The sequence below is a fragment of the Nothobranchius furzeri genome, chromosome 10 (assembly GCF_043380555.1).
Source record: "Nothobranchius furzeri strain GRZ-AD chromosome 10, NfurGRZ-RIMD1, whole genome shotgun sequence".
NCBI lineage: Eukaryota > Metazoa > Chordata > Actinopteri > Cyprinodontiformes > Nothobranchiidae > Nothobranchius > Nothobranchius furzeri.
The window spans coordinates 57419333-57436734 of record NC_091750.1 but is presented as its reverse complement, the minus strand read 5'-3'; the positions used below and the strand labels follow the sequence as shown (position 1 = coordinate 57436734).

The 17402-nt window shown below is 41.2% G+C and overlaps 1 protein-coding gene across 2 annotated transcripts; it reads right to left on the bottom strand.

Annotated features, from left to right (window-relative positions):
- Nucleotides 1-3659: 3659 nt before the first annotated feature.
- LOC139072111 (spectrin alpha chain, non-erythrocytic 1-like) lies at nucleotides 3660-5165 on the bottom strand. Of its 2 annotated transcripts, XM_070555359.1 has the most exons (6): nucleotides 5028-5165; nucleotides 4512-4604; nucleotides 4297-4401; nucleotides 4192-4224; nucleotides 4076-4111; nucleotides 3660-3867 (listed from the first exon to the last, which is right to left on the bottom strand). In XM_070555359.1, exons 2-6 carry the CDS (start codon nucleotides 4575-4577, stop codon nucleotides 3790-3792), a joined length of 318 nt encoding a protein of 105 aa, XP_070411460.1. In that variant the 5' UTR covers nucleotides 4578-4604; nucleotides 5028-5165; the 3' UTR covers nucleotides 3660-3789. The 2 variants fall into 2 exon arrangements, with proteins under 2 accessions (XP_070411460.1, XP_070411459.1); XM_070555358.1 differs by having other exon boundaries at nucleotides 3755-3867; nucleotides 4076-4224.
- Between the last annotated feature and the right edge of the window lie 12237 nt (nucleotides 5166-17402).

Sequence of the window (17402 nt, the reverse complement as noted above, 5' to 3'; positions counted from 1 at the left end):
GTGAGGGGCCACAGATCTGCCCCCAAAGATGCGTAGAAGATGGAGGGAGCTCCAAGCCCCAGAGATCCAGGAGTTTCCCCAGAGCACAGGGACCCCAAGGAGACTGTAACCAGATAAGTCCCAGCCCCCTCTCGAGAGGTGCAGAGAATTGCCCCCCCCCCCCCCCCCCCCCCCCCAGCAGCTGGCAGAGTCCCAGGAGATAACAGCGGTAAGCCCAAAAGCTGAAAAGTTTGGCAAAAAAGCAGCATGTTTACAGCTGTGTCAGAAAACCAAAGTATATCTTTAGTCTGACTAACGTGGGACGTTAACATCTTAGTCCAGCTGAAGTTGAACCGAACAACTCCTAATTGAGCTAAAGCTGAACTTCCCTGCATTTAAACATCCCAGCTTGGACACGCTATGACCAGTCTGGACGCTCCCCCTTCTGAAAGTGACAAAGTCACACAAGCGGTCTTCTGATAATACGGTCGCCACAAGACTCTGCATGAATCTAACTTGTCAAGCAAACAGTAGAGTACGTCTCAAATGTACTGTGCCAGAATTCATAGCATCCATCTCTTTGGCCATTGTGCAAATCCTGCTTTTTATCTGTCTGCTTCCTCCCACCAGCGTTCGTTTACCATTTAAGTGACAATAGGCTACCTGGAAGCACTTCATTCAATAATTCTATTTTGTAACAGGCACATAAATTAAGATAAAGATATCCCATCCCTTTCTTTATCTCAAATCAGTGAATAGGAACTCACAATCCAGAAGGCTGTTTTGGTTTAAAACTAGTAATGTTCAAAGTAGAGATTAGTTTGAACATTACATAATCCTACCACAAGCATGTTTTATTTAATGGTTCATTTCTAATGTGAGCACAGAGCGGTCTACGTTATCCCAACAACTTGCTTTCTTTCAGGAAAGTGCACTTGAAAAAGAACGGCAGTTGGCTGATGCACCTCTGGGCTGGTACCTCTCCCTCCACTGGGCAGGGTGGCAGCTGCAATGGACACCAAGTGAATTCCTCTGATTATTATACATGCGTCTGCAATATACCACAGCCCTGAAATGATCTTTCATCAGCTGAGGTGCATGCTCTTTGGTGAATGCAAAACTTGAAGTGGGAGGGAGGCCTCCATGAATAATGCAGTCTGCACATGGCTGACTTTTTAGCATTGCATTTATTATTGAGAGGCTGCCACTAAATTAATACGCTTACACTCAGCTACCTTTTTATGTACCTGAAAAGAAAAACACTAAAGAGTAGTGTGTAGTGCCAATTATGCTCAGGGTGTAAGCTAAAAAGAGCCAATTTTAACATACTTGTTTTTTTAATTTAAATGACTCCTTAAAGGTGCACTATATAAAAACGTAGTGAGAATTTTACACTGAGAAAATCCCAAAAGAGTCTAATGTTTCAGTCATTTTGGAAGGAAGTTTATACTGAAGCATATTTCATATCCAGCTGGCTGCAGGGATCATCAGTTTTTCTCCTTTCAAAACAAAGAAAGGAGGGATGTAACTATGTTTTACCATCAGCGAGTGTGGGGTTGCCATGTCTCCTGCGAGCTAATGCTGCAGCGCCGACAACTGTAATTTGATGACGGACGACAAAAAGCTCCAGTTGTTTAAAGTAGTTGCAGTAACCAAATTTTACCACAGGATGTCAGTTTTACTTCATGCACCTTTAAAAGCACAAACAACTTTAAAAGATGTTTGTGTTGTATCCAATATCACCCATAATGTAATGATAACACGTGCATACGATGACATGTGCTTTATTGACAATGTGGTTAATCATGATCAATAACATCAAATTCCCTTGTGATAAATTCTCACTAATGCACACAATTTAGGTGAATTAAGTCAAACGCTTCTGCATTATGCATGTCACGCTCGGATCAGAAAAAGCCACATAGATACATCTGCATCATAGACTGTACATATACTGGACAATTCGATTCCATAGGCTTCAATAACACGTTATCTGTCCATAATGGGAGGTGCCCACCACCGCCATTTTGACCGTGTCACAGGTTCCGTCCAGCCCAGACAATTCCATAAAAGGGAAGAGAGGAGGCGCTGAGGGTGTGGCTGTAAGGCTGGGCTCGAGTGACGACACCCAGGCGAACTAGCTACGAGCTAACCTGAAGCTAACCCTGGCTAACCCAAAGCTAAAGCGGAGGTGGGAGCCGAGCTAACGGATGTAGCCACCTAGCTTCAACCCAACCGGAGCTAACTGGAACACCCATCGACCTGAACCTCACACGGAGTTTAGGTGGAGGTTTTCTGCGCCTGTTCGTGAGAAGTACCTGTATTAAAAAAGTTTTAAATCGGTAAGTTTATAATTTATTTCCGTAATGAATACATTTTGCTTTGAGCAAGTTTTCAGTACAGTTTTTTTCGGCGCTATCACTCCTGAGTCGCACCAGCCATTAAATGTATCATGAAGAAGAGAAAATATATTTAAGTCGTACTTTGGGGGGACATTTTATTATCTTTCTTACAAAATCTGAGACCAAACGTTTCACATTGCAACACAAGCACCGGTAACCATAACAGAATGAACAGCCAGCAGAGGAGAGGATGGCGGTGTTTCAAACCCTCCCGGCCGGCGTGTAGAGCTCATTCCTGGGCTGGAGCCGGCCCTCAGCACCCCGCCACAGGCTCTAACAGATGCTGGCGGTGTTTCATATATTTCCAAAACGTAATACTTGTTTGTATCTTGTACAGCCAACTAGCCTTTATTCTGGACTCAGTACAATTTACCAAAAGTAAAGAGACATTATACAGATGAAGTAAGCACAAGATAACTTACTGGAAGACACGGGATTATCATCAGAACCAGAACAAGAGAGCCTGATAACAGTCATGTGAAAATAACAGTTAAAAAGTATGTATGTATAATAGAAATAAAAATATATTAGAATTAGTGTAACTCACTGTGATCCAAACAATAAATCAGCCATAGCTGATTAGTAAATATGACATGAGGTTTGGGAGTTTTTAAGTTTCATTCTTTTATTACATTTTTTTCTTAGATCTATTAAAAGGTCACCATGGCAGCCTGTATGTCAACGTCAGCTACACAAAGCAAGTGTAAGTACCAAGTACTTGTCTTGACCACTTCATGAATGGTTTTGTACTTTAAACAGCTAGGCCAAACCTGTTATTTTTTCTCCATAGCCATTTGGATCATTGGAGACAGCTGAGTGAGGCGTGGTGCCCAGAGAGCTGCAGAGACAACCTTGGCCTCCCTGACGTCTGTGTCTCTTGGTTTGGTTGGGGCGGACCATCGACATACATACATACATGTGCCGACACTTTGCGCCCTGTTTTATAAAATGTAGTGTTAAAAATAAATGTTTTTGCTCAATTACTGGAATTTCTTTGGTTAAGACAAAAGTGAGGAATAATCATTTACAAGTTATTTGTACAACAGGCCCATTTTAAATCCCAACAGTTTCTTAGCAGACAATAGAAATGTGTTCTTTACTAACTTTACTTGGTTTGAAAATCTTACTAAAATAAACTTGAGTGCCGTATTGCAAAACCCAATCATACTTGTTATGTAAACATTAGCTTTGTAGATATTTTTTACAGATATATATTTGTGTGCAACAAAAACCAAACTTAAATAATTTGTCATTCTTTATTGAAAAACAACAAAATACAGGTATACAGAAGTGTGGGAAAATAATGTGAAAGTATTGCACTATAAATGAAGTGAGATGAGATGAAGGTGAGATGAAGGTGGACGCCAGCGGGCTGGACGCCGGACGAAGAAACCTGGAGACGGATCGCTCAGACAGGAAGGGAAGAGCTTCCTCTTACCTTGATGGAATTAAAGTTAGCCGTCGTCTGAACGCCCAACCGTACGGTCTGAGGTCAAAGGTCACAGGAAACACACACCAGTCAGCAGTCATACAGATGCATAAAAATAACTGTAGCCATGGCAACCAGCTGACATGTCCCCACTTTCACCAGCACCTGGTGCCTGCCGGGTCACCTGAATTCCTGTGTGATGTCAGCACGGTCGGCCGTGACTGCGGCCATCAGAGGTGACCTCTGATCAGCTGAATGAACTCACCTTCCAGGGTGACGCCGTGTTAGAGTCGGCTTCATCCTGTAAACAAACAAACAAACAAATGAGTGGTAACATAAACACCACGTCTGGTTCTGGTGGAGGCGGAGGACAACACGCACCTTTCCAGGAGCAGAACCCAGATGTTCTTGTTGCTACAAACATAGACGAGCAGAGTTAAACCAGGAAGTGAGAGGGACCAGCTGCTGCAGACAGGTGACGCTCACCTGAGCCTGAACCATAGGAGCCTCCTCAGCAATCAGACCTTCTGACTCCAGTTCAGATGCCACCTTGTTGATGTCCCTCAGGCGGTACTCTTTGTCCTTCAGGTCCTGCAGGACAAAAGCACCTGCTGATTACCTTGTTGCTGTCGGGTTAACAGGTCTGGTGTTAGAACATGGTGGATAAGAATGTTCTGACGGGCCGAGGGTTCTGAACTCACCCTGCAGGACTGGGCCTGCTCCTTCAGGGCCTGGATGCTGCTGCCGTAAGCCGACAGGTCCGACATCAGGGCCTCGTGCTTCTTCAGGAGAGCCTGTGGAGCAGAACATCAGAACCTTCAGCTCGTCTGACACAAGTGGAGCTTTCTCGCAGCGATGGTCCAATCGGATCCGCCACTGTAAAACAAACCCTGCTCAGTTCACCGCAGACGCAGCTCTGCGGGTGTTTAGTGGAAAAGCGTGAGCCTTCTGCCGGCTGCCACGTGTCATGGCTGCTCTGCAGCGGGAACACACATCACAGCTTGTAAACCGTTTGAAATAAGAGCGACGGGAACACGTTTGTCATCACTTCCTGTGCGAGGCCAGCACTTCTACCCCTAACCCATGAGACGCTCAAACGAGCAACGACGTCTGGTAGACAACCGAAGGAAATGACAAATACAGAAACACTAATTATGAAGGACTGGAAAGAGAGCAAAGAAAAGCGATTGGAGTTTCTCAGGAAGGGACTTCCATACCTCGGCCAAGTCCTCGTCTTTCCCTTAGTCTGGACTTCCAACGATGTGCTCCTTCTCCCTCATCCAGGACTCGGCCTCATTAGCATCCGCAAAGTACTGCTGGGCCTGCAGAGAGTCCTCCAGGTCCTGCCTCCTCTGGGACGCCTTGGCCTTCAGCGTGTCCCAACGTCCATGAAGCTCCCACAGTTTAGTCTTCACTTCCTCACCAGCGAAGTGACCTGGACCCAAAAAAAGTGAGCCAGAACCTGCAGACACCTCAGAAACATGTCAGGACCAGACCTGCTCTACCTTCCTCCATTATGGTCTCTCCTTTCTGGGTGACAGCCTTGATGCGAGGTTCATGACCTGTGATCTCAGCCTGCAGAGCCTGGTGCTTCTTCAGCAGGTTCTGGACACCAATCAGGTCCTTCCCTGAGGACACATGTTAGAGTTCAGCATTATGCAGTAGACAGACCAGTTTAACCCAGGGGTTTCTTTCTTCTACAATCTGCTCTTTAACTGTATTATTTCCTGCTATTTCAGCTGTTAACTTTATTTTTTCTCCAAGTGTTTTTCTCCCCAGAAGAAGCTACAATGACGTTCTGCTGAGCTGTGGTGGCCTCATGGAGGGGGCCATCGGCTAGCACACTGCTGCTAACCACTTAAACATTCTCCCTCTCCTGATAGTAACATTTTACTTTCTTTGATGTTGGATGTGCTACTACTAGTTTACCCGTTTAATTATAGATTCACTAGGATAAATACAATAAAGTTTATCTCTCGCCAAATAGAATATTTACTGTGGCGAGCCCGTGAAGAGGTGTAGGAGAATGCGACAAATTTGTCTGTTAAAAAGTCTGTTATGTACAAAAAACACAATATCATCACACTATTTTGGACCGATACATGACGGTCAGGTCCAGCTTGGGGAGAAAATATGACACGTCTTTCAGGATGGACTTCATCTTTGGTAGCTGGCGAAGCCGGGAAAAGCAGGATCTAACCACCTGGCTAATGTGGGAGTCCATCCGCATCTCTGGGTCCAAAACCACCCCCAGGTTAGTGATGGTTGGCTTCACTAAGCTGCAAAAACAGGGTTGCAGGACAGGACTAACTGCAGTGGGAGAGGGAGGAACAAATATTCCAGTTATAAATATTAAATATTTGAACAAATAAATATTTGTTAAAAGGAAGAAACTGATGATGACTTTAAGATTAGAGGAATGTTCTAGAACGGGTCTGGAACCAACGATGGCCCTTTGGATCAAATTTGGATTAAAAAATAGCTCATGATTTTATTTATGGATGGAATAAAAATACAGGTTGTAAGCATCTTCTCAGTATCTTCATGTTGCACGACTTTCCACAGCAGAAGGACACAAAAACTGCCAGAATTATGATTAGAAAGATTTACGTTTTAATCTCAGAATCCCAACTTTTCCCAGAATCTTCACATTATTCTATGAATTCAGAGAAAATATACATTTTTCAGAGGTCTCGCTCCCCTGTTGTGGATACTTCTCAAAATTCAACCATTTTTTCTTTTCAAAAGCTTTAGTAAGAGTTTGGACTCTAAACAAGTTTTACTTTGCAGACTGCTTGTCTACACCTTCATCAGATCTGCTCATAATAAAACATTTGGGTTATATTTAATGCCCAGGAAGATGCTCTTCCTGGGCATTAAGTTATCAAAAACAGATAAAAGTATTTTTTACCATAATTTTAACTGCTATCAACTGATAAAAATAATAAAAAACAGCCTGATCATTAAAGGGGTGTAAGTGAAACCGCGCGGATCACACAAACCATCATGCTGTCTATATGACTTTGAAAATATATAGTTTAATTACAGTTTGATTTATTTGACATCTGTATAATGTTTATTATTTTGTTTTTTCCCCCTAAATGCCTAACGTTTTAGTTTTACATGAATATTAGTCATTCATCACAATACATAAAGTTACACATTTTAAATTTTAATAGGGGAAGACTGCAGGAGGGAGCGGTAAAATACAGAAATCCCCATCAAAAACAAGAAACTTTACGAGTCTGATGAAACCCGCTGGAGTTCCTTCAGCAGGCCTGGTGGCAGCTACAACGACCCAGTGGCTGTGCTTGGTCAATGTTATCGAGCTCAGTCCGGCTCGGCCGTGAACGAGCCGAGGCGACATCCTGCTCTGCTTAAGAAGAAGTGTTATTTTCCGCTTCAGAAGAAGCGTCCGTGTTTTACGCTTTCTCAGAGACATGTCACGTTGCTAAGTTGCGCCGCGCGCTAACACGTCAATAGTGCAGCATAGCCTGCTCGAGGTTTTAAGGGTTCAGATGAAAACACCCTACCACTCAGGCTGCTTACACATCGATATTAAGTTGTCGCTGTTGCGCTCACGCCGTAATACGGTAGATGCGGTTAAAGTCAGACATGAAAAACTCCACGAGCGGTCAGACCGCGCAGCAGCTAGGCGCAGCAAGTAGGCGCCGGATCGGTCAGGCTGCCCGGCCTGACCGCTGGGGATTACCGGATGGAAGAATGGACACAGAAGTCTCCCTCTTAGCGCTCCGTCATATTTCAACCCATTTTTATCTTAAATGCACTGGGTTTTACCCTATTACCCATCTAAATATGCCCTATTAATTATTTTACCGTATTTTACATTTAAATTTCATGGTTAAACAGTACATGCTACATGTTAAACTGATAGTTAGCTAGCTACTTCGGTAAACTCAGCTAGTTTAAAGGTGGCAGTGACATAAAATACGAATATAGATTTTAACTTACCGAAAAAAATGAAGTGGAGACTCCTTGGACGCTCTATTAGTGCAATTAATACCACTGCAAGTCATTTTGTCCAACAATTGCACCAATAATATCCAAAGAAGAATACACAAACACAGAGACTCAAAATGCCGGAGCAGTTTCCAAGCCAGACCGAGGCTGTACTGAGGCCTTTCCACGGAGCTAGCTCTGTGGTCACGTGGGTCTGAGGCGGCGGTCACGTGTGTCGGATGCTCATTAATTATACAGAATTTTAGGCTTTCAATACACTTAAACAGAAGAGTGAGAAAAAAATTCACCCCCCTCAGAGTTGTCATGAGTATAAACTAGATAATTTAGACAAAAAACATGTTTTGGCACCAGGCTGTAAACATGTTTATTTCTGCTGTGAAATCGGCATTTTTAACATGGGAGTCAATGAGGATTTGCTCGCTTCTGGCACCAGCCCCCAGCGGATGAGGGTGGAACTGCAATTTTTCTTACTTCCGGGTTGGGACCATTTTCTGAGCGGCATTGTGGGGGCTTGATCTGCATTCATGTACTCACTCATCTTAGCTCTTGACTGGGGAAGACTGTTGATTTAGCATCCAGGAGAGAGCAGAGCACATCTCATTAGCATTAGCAATTTCCCCACATCGAAAAATTCCTTCAGGCTTGTGTTTTTTGTAGAAAATTAATATCAAAGTTGTGGAGCGAATGAAGATAGTGGATGAATTGTGTTGCTTTTATCCAAAAGGAATTAAAATGTCCAAATTTCATGAAAACTATAAATACTAATTTCCCTGGCTAACTTCTACTTCCTGTTATAGGGGTATGAGCTCACAAGGCATTCATTCATAATATAGACCACTGCAAATGCATTTAATACACGGGTGAATTACAGTGTTAAAACACTACTAAACATGCTTTACTTAGTACAGGGAAAAAGTCACTGACAACAAGTCAATGGCTCGATGCAATCTGCTAAGTTTCCTCATATAGAAAACTTATGAGGTACCAAAGGTACCAAAAGGCTATTTGATTTTACTAATTTCTATAACAGGGACCTTTTTTGCAACGATCAAAAAGATTATGTTGCTGAATATAACATCTTGTTATATCAATGTTCTTAATTATAAATGACATTTAATGTATTTTGAACTACTCAGTGTAACATCCAGAAAGGGTCACTTTTCTCCTACAAATGGACCTACACAATGTACGGTCACATACAGACATAATTCCACCATCTGAGTGGAGTTTCTATTCTGTCTTCTATAGCCCAGAAGATTCTGCAGCTCTGAACACATGATAACATATTGTCAACAAACACAAAAATAAACAAGAAATGATGAACAAGAGTCTGCTTCTAGACCTGCAGAAAAGGGATACACAACAATACAACAGGAGCAAGCTATCACTGCATCAACTTGATGAAGAAATATAAAATCAACATTGTTTTACTGAACAATCACACAATAATAAATCACAGTGCATTTAGTGCCAACCACTGCCTTAAGACATGTGTTGAACGTGCCCAAGTCCATACTTATGAGAGCACCATGTGAGCACATGTGTGTGTACACTCGCTTGTATATGTAAGGTTTCTCTATAAGAGCATCCAATAGTGAGTGTGAGGGGCCACAGATCTGCCCCCCCCCCCCCCCCCCCCCCCAAAGATGTGTAGGAGATGGAGGGAACTCCAAGTCCCAGAGATCCAGGAGCTGCCCTTGAGCACAGGGACCCCAAGGAGACTGCGACCAGAAAAGCCCCTGCCAACCTCGAGAGGGGACCACAACCAACAGCCCGCAGAGTCCTGGGAGATATCAGCGGCAAGCCCACAGGCCCGCCCACAGCCCCCTAGCCGGCCGAGCCCGGGACCCAGCAGCCCGGGACCCAGAGGCGACCACCTCTGCCAGGGACCCCGCAGAGCCCAGGGACCCAGATCTCACCAGGCAGCCACCGGGATTGATCAAGCAGACACCAAAAATCTTAAACCCTCTGACCCGGGAGCCACGAACACTCAGGCAGACCAAGGTACTGCACTCCACACCAGGTGTGGCAGGGGGAGGGGAGACAAAGATCTATATCATCAAAAGAAGTTCCAGGAGAAGGGAGGAGTCAAAGGCCCCACCTGGCATATACAGACATACACAGACACAGCCATACACTCCCTCCCTCATGCTCACACATACACATACAACCAAAGACTTACAAAAATGCATGCCGGACACTCACACATGCTCCCCATACACACCCTATTCACTCTGGTCCCAGTACTGCTCATGGGGTACAACCAGTACCGGTTCCCAGAGTTTGACGCTTTCTGCTGGAGTGCTGATGAGCAGGCTCCCCCGCCCAACGCTGAGCAAAGCAACCCACCACCCCAGACCCCAACCAGATGGCCAAATCTCCCTCCCTTACTTTTTATAAACCTGACTTTGTCTGAATTAATTCGAAGTGTGTTTGATCACTGAAAAAAGCAAAGAATCCTAGAATCTTCTGATTAAACATTCAAAGACCAGTAAGGTTGATATCCTATACTTATATAGAATATCACATCTTATTGGGCATAAGTAAAGGTAATATATTAAGCTTAAAAAAACACAATATTTACAACAGTAAAGCAAGTTGGGATTAAAAAGGTCAGCAAGAAAATGATGTGACCTTTCACATGTATTCTCTTTAAGTAAATACTGAAGGATATGTGGATATATTTTTCCGTTTTCTGTTCAGAGCAGGTATCATATTTCAGACTATTTTCTCAGCTCCACTGAGATGTATTTACGCTCAATAACCTTTTCAGCATAAGAACAAAAGGAATAGCAGCATTAACACTTCCTTTAGTGTAGACTTTTAGGGTAAATTGGACTAATTGCTAAATAAAATAAATGATCTGACATTTATTGAAGGAATGCATATTACACACAGTCACTCTTGCAAGATCATAAATTTAAGCTTATTAAGGATACTTATAGCAGTTTTGGTCAGTTCTCAAAAATATCAATCATATGATATTGCAAGATCTTGCACAATACAGAAGTCAGAAAATGTGATGGGAGAACTCTCAGCTGCTAAAAATCCATCCAAGTGGTTCAAAACATTGGTTTGACAAGACTGATTCCAAAACTTAATGCAAAGGATTTAAGGTAAATGACATTGTGCACTGTGTAGCAATCAGTGCCTGTTGGCAAAGAATATCAGGTTTTACCATGTTTTCACTTTTGTGAAATTAGCATGTAGCCTTTTATGTGCTGGCAATAATGCATGATGGATATCTTGTTGCAAATTTTTGGTACTGCAGTCCATACAAAACAAAAGAGCCAGCACTGAGCCACTCCCCCTTCATAATTTCCATGCCTGTAACCAGTTGGGATCAGCACTAGAAAGTGAGTGAAGCTGCATCATACACAGTAAGTTGACAAAAAAATAAATACATTTCACTGTGATATTGGATTGTTGGTAGTGAAAAAAAAACTACCACTGTAGATTTATTTCTACAGCCAACAACTTTTAACATCGTTAGCTTAATGTTAGCCTCTAGCCTTTTTTCCTTTATTTCTGAGTAAAACAAAAAATGTTAGAAATTATTTTGCTTCGGATTGCTCCTTTTACTGGTGTCCATCCTGTCCCATTGCTGCTGCTTTTTGGCAGCTGGTGTTGAACTATCACTGCCGGCATAGTGTTTGTCTATAACTGTTGGCAACCTTGCAGACTCACATTTGACTGGCTCTGGAACCAGGAAGTATGGAGGTAGGACAGATTGTAAATAATGACTATGTTCATCTTCAGCATTTCAAAAAGAAAACCTGGCGCCTAGTCAGTTAAGAAGGAAATCTGCGTCAATGTAACCTTTTTTCCAACGTGATTGACTCTTTAGGCTGTTTTTGGGTTATTTCACTGCAATGTTCGTACTTACTGCACCTTTAAAATAAAATAGAAACAGTCCAAATCTACAGAGCTGTTTAGTGGAGTTTGGATCTGGAAACATTGGTTTTTCATATGTTCTTCTATTACGTCCCCGGCTCTCTAGGAGAGATGAGGAGGGGAGTAATAAAAATAGTGTGTGGATTAAATAATAAACAGAGTGCTGTGTAAATTAACTTTTGCTGAAGACTGAAGACTATAGGAAATAACCTAGGAGAAAAGGCACATGAGAACTGTCTCAGCTATAAAAAAAAAAGATGTAGTGATCACAGTGAAGCACACAGGTGTATATCTCAATCTCAGTTAGTCTGCAAATATTAAAAGTGATTGTAAGAATTTTCTAAATGATGATTCAGACACCCATGGGTATCTAAAGAACCAAAGCTCAATTGAGCACAGTCCTGATGAGCAATCAGCAGGTGTTCATTTCTGTAAGACTATGACCCACACTGTCCCTCAGGAAATTGCTGACAAAGATTACATGGCTGAGATGCTGTGAAGAGGAATGTCACGTTTCAGATGTACCTCTCAGAGTGCCCTATAATTAGCTGCAATAACTAGCCTGCTGACTCAACCACAAACTTTAAAAGCCTGAAGAATAAACTTGGCAGGAATAGTTGTACTGATTGGCTGGCACCATCTCCAGGAGGGAAAAAACTGAAGGAAAGTATAAACTAATAGCGTTGAAATTAAGTACAATTCACTGGAACCCATCACTGTGCACGGTATGAGCTGCAGGCAGTGTTGCCAGATGTTTTTGACTAAAAGTAGCTGAAGTTCCCCCCAAAAGTCGCTAAATGTCGCCAGATGATGTCACATGCTAATTTACATATTGTTAACGTCATCATGCCACATTGGCGTTCATTTTCTCCATGGGAAATGTTTTAGTCCTATATATATATATATATATATATATATATATATATATATATATATATATATATATATATATATATATATATATATAGGACTAAAATGGAGGAAAATAACAAAAACTATGTTATGTGTTAACGTTATTAATTAGTACGATTAAAATGGCCCAAATTGCTTTGATATGTACAATAAATTCAAAAAGTATCAATAAAGTGATATTAAGACAGATATGGTGTGGTGATCCAAACAGTTCTGTTGTAGGATATAACTCAGACCTCCTGCTCTCCTCATTCTCACAGCCATTTTCCTAAAAAGCAGTTTTTTTACACTTCATAGTTTCTCAACTTCTCTGTTGTGTATTCCCTCCATCGTGATAACAACGGCACACCGAGCAAAAGGGAGCGGGTGTCTCATAGTATAACCATCCCTGTGTCACTGAAGGAAATTCAGATGAGCCACAGAGCTGTGTGTGTAAATGGGATGGTAGTTGAAACTCCCGTTGACTTTATTTGCCAAATGCAGGAAAAGCCAAAGTGTCTGACAGCTGCAGAACCAGAGATCGCAGGTTGACACCTGCGCCATCTCTAGTAGAAGCGTGAGCCTGCAGCAGCATCAGACGTAAATCGGCGGTCTCCAGCTCTGCAACTGTACCTTTGTCTTTGACGCATCAGTCCAGCCGAAAACGGTTTATGATTGGTCAGTCCTCGTGCACATGTGCAGATTATCATTCTCTTTCCTTACTCCCGGAAGAACGGTTCAGAGTGCAAATGGTTTCTTTGTTGCCAATCTGTAGGGAATATCTACAAGAAAGTTCTACAGAAAGTAGCAACGGGTCCTGAGAAATGTCGCTAGGTTTGTCGCTGGGCGCTTTTTGGAAAAAAAAAGTCGTTGAGGGGTCAAAAAGTCGTTAGGAACACCGACAAATTCGCCGAGTTGGCAACACTGGCTGCAGGGTCACCAATAAAAATTAAATACTGATTACTGTGAGGACAACATCCGTTCACTACACAGGGCAATTTTTTTACTTTTTCCACAAACATCTCAAAAACTAAACCTCGGACCTGTCATATTTTGACAATCTGAGTGAGAAGAAGGAGCTGAAGAGTTGGCTGTATGACATGTGCAATGTACTTAAAAGGTGTGTCATTAAAGGGAGAAAAAACTGAGACTGACAATATTCAATATTACATTTCACTGCCAATATTAACAGTAGGCCAATAACATTGGACAGTCCTAATTTTAAGCAAAAGATTTGAAAGAGAAACATTGAACAGAAAATGTGCTAATAGCTCATTTATGTAAATTTACTCATTTTAAAGAGTAGCACAAAAGCATGCAAAGTGGCAACAATGAACCAGTTTGCAAAAGTTCTAATGAAACGTTGACATTCCCTTAGTAACTGAGATGAAAAGAACTTGAGGTTGCTATAGCATAAACTCAAGGGCCAACAAAACTTTCAGTGTTCACATGGAGACTGGTAAGCTACATCAAAAAGATCTATAGCTCAAAAATAAAGAGAGAAAGGAAAACTGCACACAGCTGAATTGTAAAACAGCTGAGATAATTACTGAGTTTAAAGACTCAGACAGCTGGGATTAATGTTCCAAAAGGACGTGCACACAAAAAGGACTCCAGGAGTAAAAAGCTTAATTAATACTGTCAAGATGTCAAACTAAACTTGTTCACAGTGTTTTCACTACTTGGGTAAACAGTTGCCACCAAAATGTGTTGAAATATAGAAAATGGGGTGCAGAGATGGAAAAGACAGGTGCAGCTGGGTTGTAATAGGCTGAAAAATCAGCAGGTCAGGCAATAATGTCACAAAAATTACTCGTCTTAAGTCTTGCAAGTTCAAAGGGAAGGTTGGAGAAGCACCTTTTTTTCCAGCTGCTAATCGAAAAATACACTTGGGTTTCTCAAACTATGAAGCTTAAGGGACATAGACATACTAATGTACAGCAGGTATTGCACAATTATTGAACACTTACTGAGTAATATTAACAGGGTAATGCCAGCACCAGTTAAACTGAGTCATACACTCGTACTGCAGATGGTATGAATGCTATACCGCTATGGTATTATATCTTGGATGTTTATGTTTATGTGCTTAGCAGACTCTTTTACCCAAAGCGACTTACAATTTTTTTATTTTTTTTTTTAACCTATAGGGCATGTTGTGATCTGTGGGGGAACCGGAGTACCCGTAGAAAACCCACGCATGCATGGGGAGAACACGCAACTCCACGCAGAAAGGCCGCAGCCGAGTTTCGAACCTGCGACCTTCGTGTTGCGAGGCAACAGTGCTAACCACTGCACCACCATTATGTCTCACATAGTGTGATGCAGTGGGTGGGAGGGGTTTTCCAAGATTGAGGTCAGCTTCACCACCATCGTCCTTTCACACACCTCTTCCACAGAATCCAGGGGGCAGCCTTGAACCAAGCTGAAAATATTTTGTTTTATACATAGTATCATTCCTCAAGGCAAAAGGTCTTAGCGGCGTAGTTCTTTCCACTTAGATGTAGCTAATCTCAGAGATATACATCTCCTGAGGGTCATTAAAGCTTTGCTGCATCAGAAATTATAGAATAAAGGGTTGTGCTACATTCTTACATGCTTGGGCTGAAGTCTGAGTCATTTTGCATTCACTGTGCAATACAGTTGTTTCACTAAGGATCACCATGGCTTTATTCAGCCTTTCAAGTTTTTATCTTGGAGGATAAACCCAAAAAAATAACTTTGACTTTTGTTCCATTTGATCATACAAAAACGTATTAGTGTACAATTTCAACCATTTCTGATCAAATGTATTGACACACATTCTACTGAATTCTAATTAAGTGAAATTTCTTTAAATGTAAATGAACTTATTTTTCTACACTTGAAATTCTTTCATAAAACTGAAATAAACAACAGAAACCTGCTTCAGTGTCAAGTAGGCTATGTGGGGAAAACAAGAAAAGGAGGTTTGTTGGAATGCCATGGAAAAAAGGTGTGTTTTCAGTCGGGATTGGATCTAGCTTTCTGAAGTCTAGCATTTATTGTGAGGATCGTCATTGACTTCCATGCATTTTAGTGACTGGATTGTGCCTAAACCTAACCATAACCAGTTTACTCCTAATCCTAACCTTAACTAAAACTTAATTCACATCATACATCTAAAACTAATGAGAAGAGCACTGTAACATTGTCCAAAAGTGAAGACCAGCTAAATGTCCTCACTTTGCCACCAATATCCTCAGTTTGCAAGTAAAAAACTTGTTTTGGTCCACACTTTAATGTATTGACTGGTGTACACACACACACACACACACACACACACACACACACACACACACACACACACACACACACACACACACACACACAATGAGTGGGATTATTGAAAATGCATGTACAAAAATACATTAAATCACAAAATGTGACCTATAAAAGTCTCTTTCATTTTTTTTACCCTAACTTGACAGTCATGTGTAAACCAAGTGACTAATTTTCTTTTTTCTCTGAATAATCCCACTTAGTGTCTAATCCTCAAAACTTCAAGAACCATGTGCATTTACCATATTTGCATGTAAGTCCCCTGTGGGGAGAGAAATATGCAGGTGTGGAAATGCTCAAATCTGTAATCTTTCAGACTGACTGCCTTTTCACTGTGTCTAAATCTGTGAAATTAGAACACTCCATTGCTTTGGGTTATTGTGCAGATAACAACACACTTTCTGGCTGGTGTAGATTTGAAAGTAACCTCAAAAACTTTGCTATGACATTTCTCATTTAGAAACATATTTAAAATGAGTTTTTTGAGCTACTGTTTTTTATTGTTTACCATTACCATACCATTTTATTTGTTAAGTGCTTTCAAGACAGCCATGCAGTTGACCAAAGCACTGCACAATTAAAAACAATCAGCTAAACTATGGCATTTTAAAGTACATTTAAAAGAAGAACTAAAACTAAACAGGCAAGTAAACCATAAAATACATAAATATAGGCAATACAATAAAAAGGAGAAAAACCTTTAGCCTTAATGATAAAACCAGGTTTAAAAAAAAGGACTACAAAAAATTTTCTAAATCAAGAAGAAAACATTCAATTAAAAAACATTAAAATAGACAGAAGTAAAAATAAGCAATCAATGGGATGCAGTTAAACCTATTGACATGATGATGAAACCAAATTTTTTAAGTGAAAAGCCATGGAAAAAAGGTGTGTTTTCAGCCAGGATTTTGACAACAGTCTTTAGATGGTGTTTTCAGAGAATAGGCTTGAATTTGGCACCTGAGGTGGTAAAAATAGGATTTTACTGTGCTGTTAACCTGATTGTTTCGTCGTTAAGGCCGTGTCCATTTTCACTCCTAGGCTGGAAACAGTCAAGGTCACATCTGAAGAGAGAGAGTTGAGGTCAGGTGACGGAGCATATTTTTTATTCCATATTTTTGGGTTGAAATTAAATAAAAACTATATATATATATATATATATATATATATATATATATATATATATATATATATATATATAAAATCAAGTTCAATTCAAGTTTATTTATATAGCGCCAAATCACGACAAGAGTTTTCTCAAAGCACTTCACATATTAAACATTCCAATACAAGTCAGTTCATTAAGCCAATCAGAAAAGAAGTTTCCTAAATTAGCAACCCAACAAATTGCATCAAGACACTGACTGCTGTCAGTGACTTTACAGCAATCCTCATACTAAGCAAGCATGCAGTGACAGTGGAGAGGAAAACTCCCTTTTAACAGGAAGAAACCTCCAGAGGATCCTGGCTCAGTATAAGAAGCCATCCACCACGACTCACTGGGGATCGAGAAGACAGAGCAGACC

Excerpts from the sequence above, each read along its gene's own strand:
- LOC139072111 (XM_070555358.1), bottom strand. The coding sequence starts at position 4,577 with ATGTCGGACCTGTCGGCTTACGGCAGCAGCATCCAGGCCCTGAAGGAG. Across the intron at positions 4,225-4,296 it reads CTCCTATGGTTCAGGCTCAG|CAACAAGAACATCTGGGTTC; the intron begins GTGAGCGTCACC and ends CTATGTTTGTAG. Across the intron at positions 3,868-4,075 it reads ACACGGCGTCACCCTGGAAG|ACCGTACGGTTGGGCGTTCA; the intron begins GTGAGTTCATTC and ends CTTTGACCTCAG.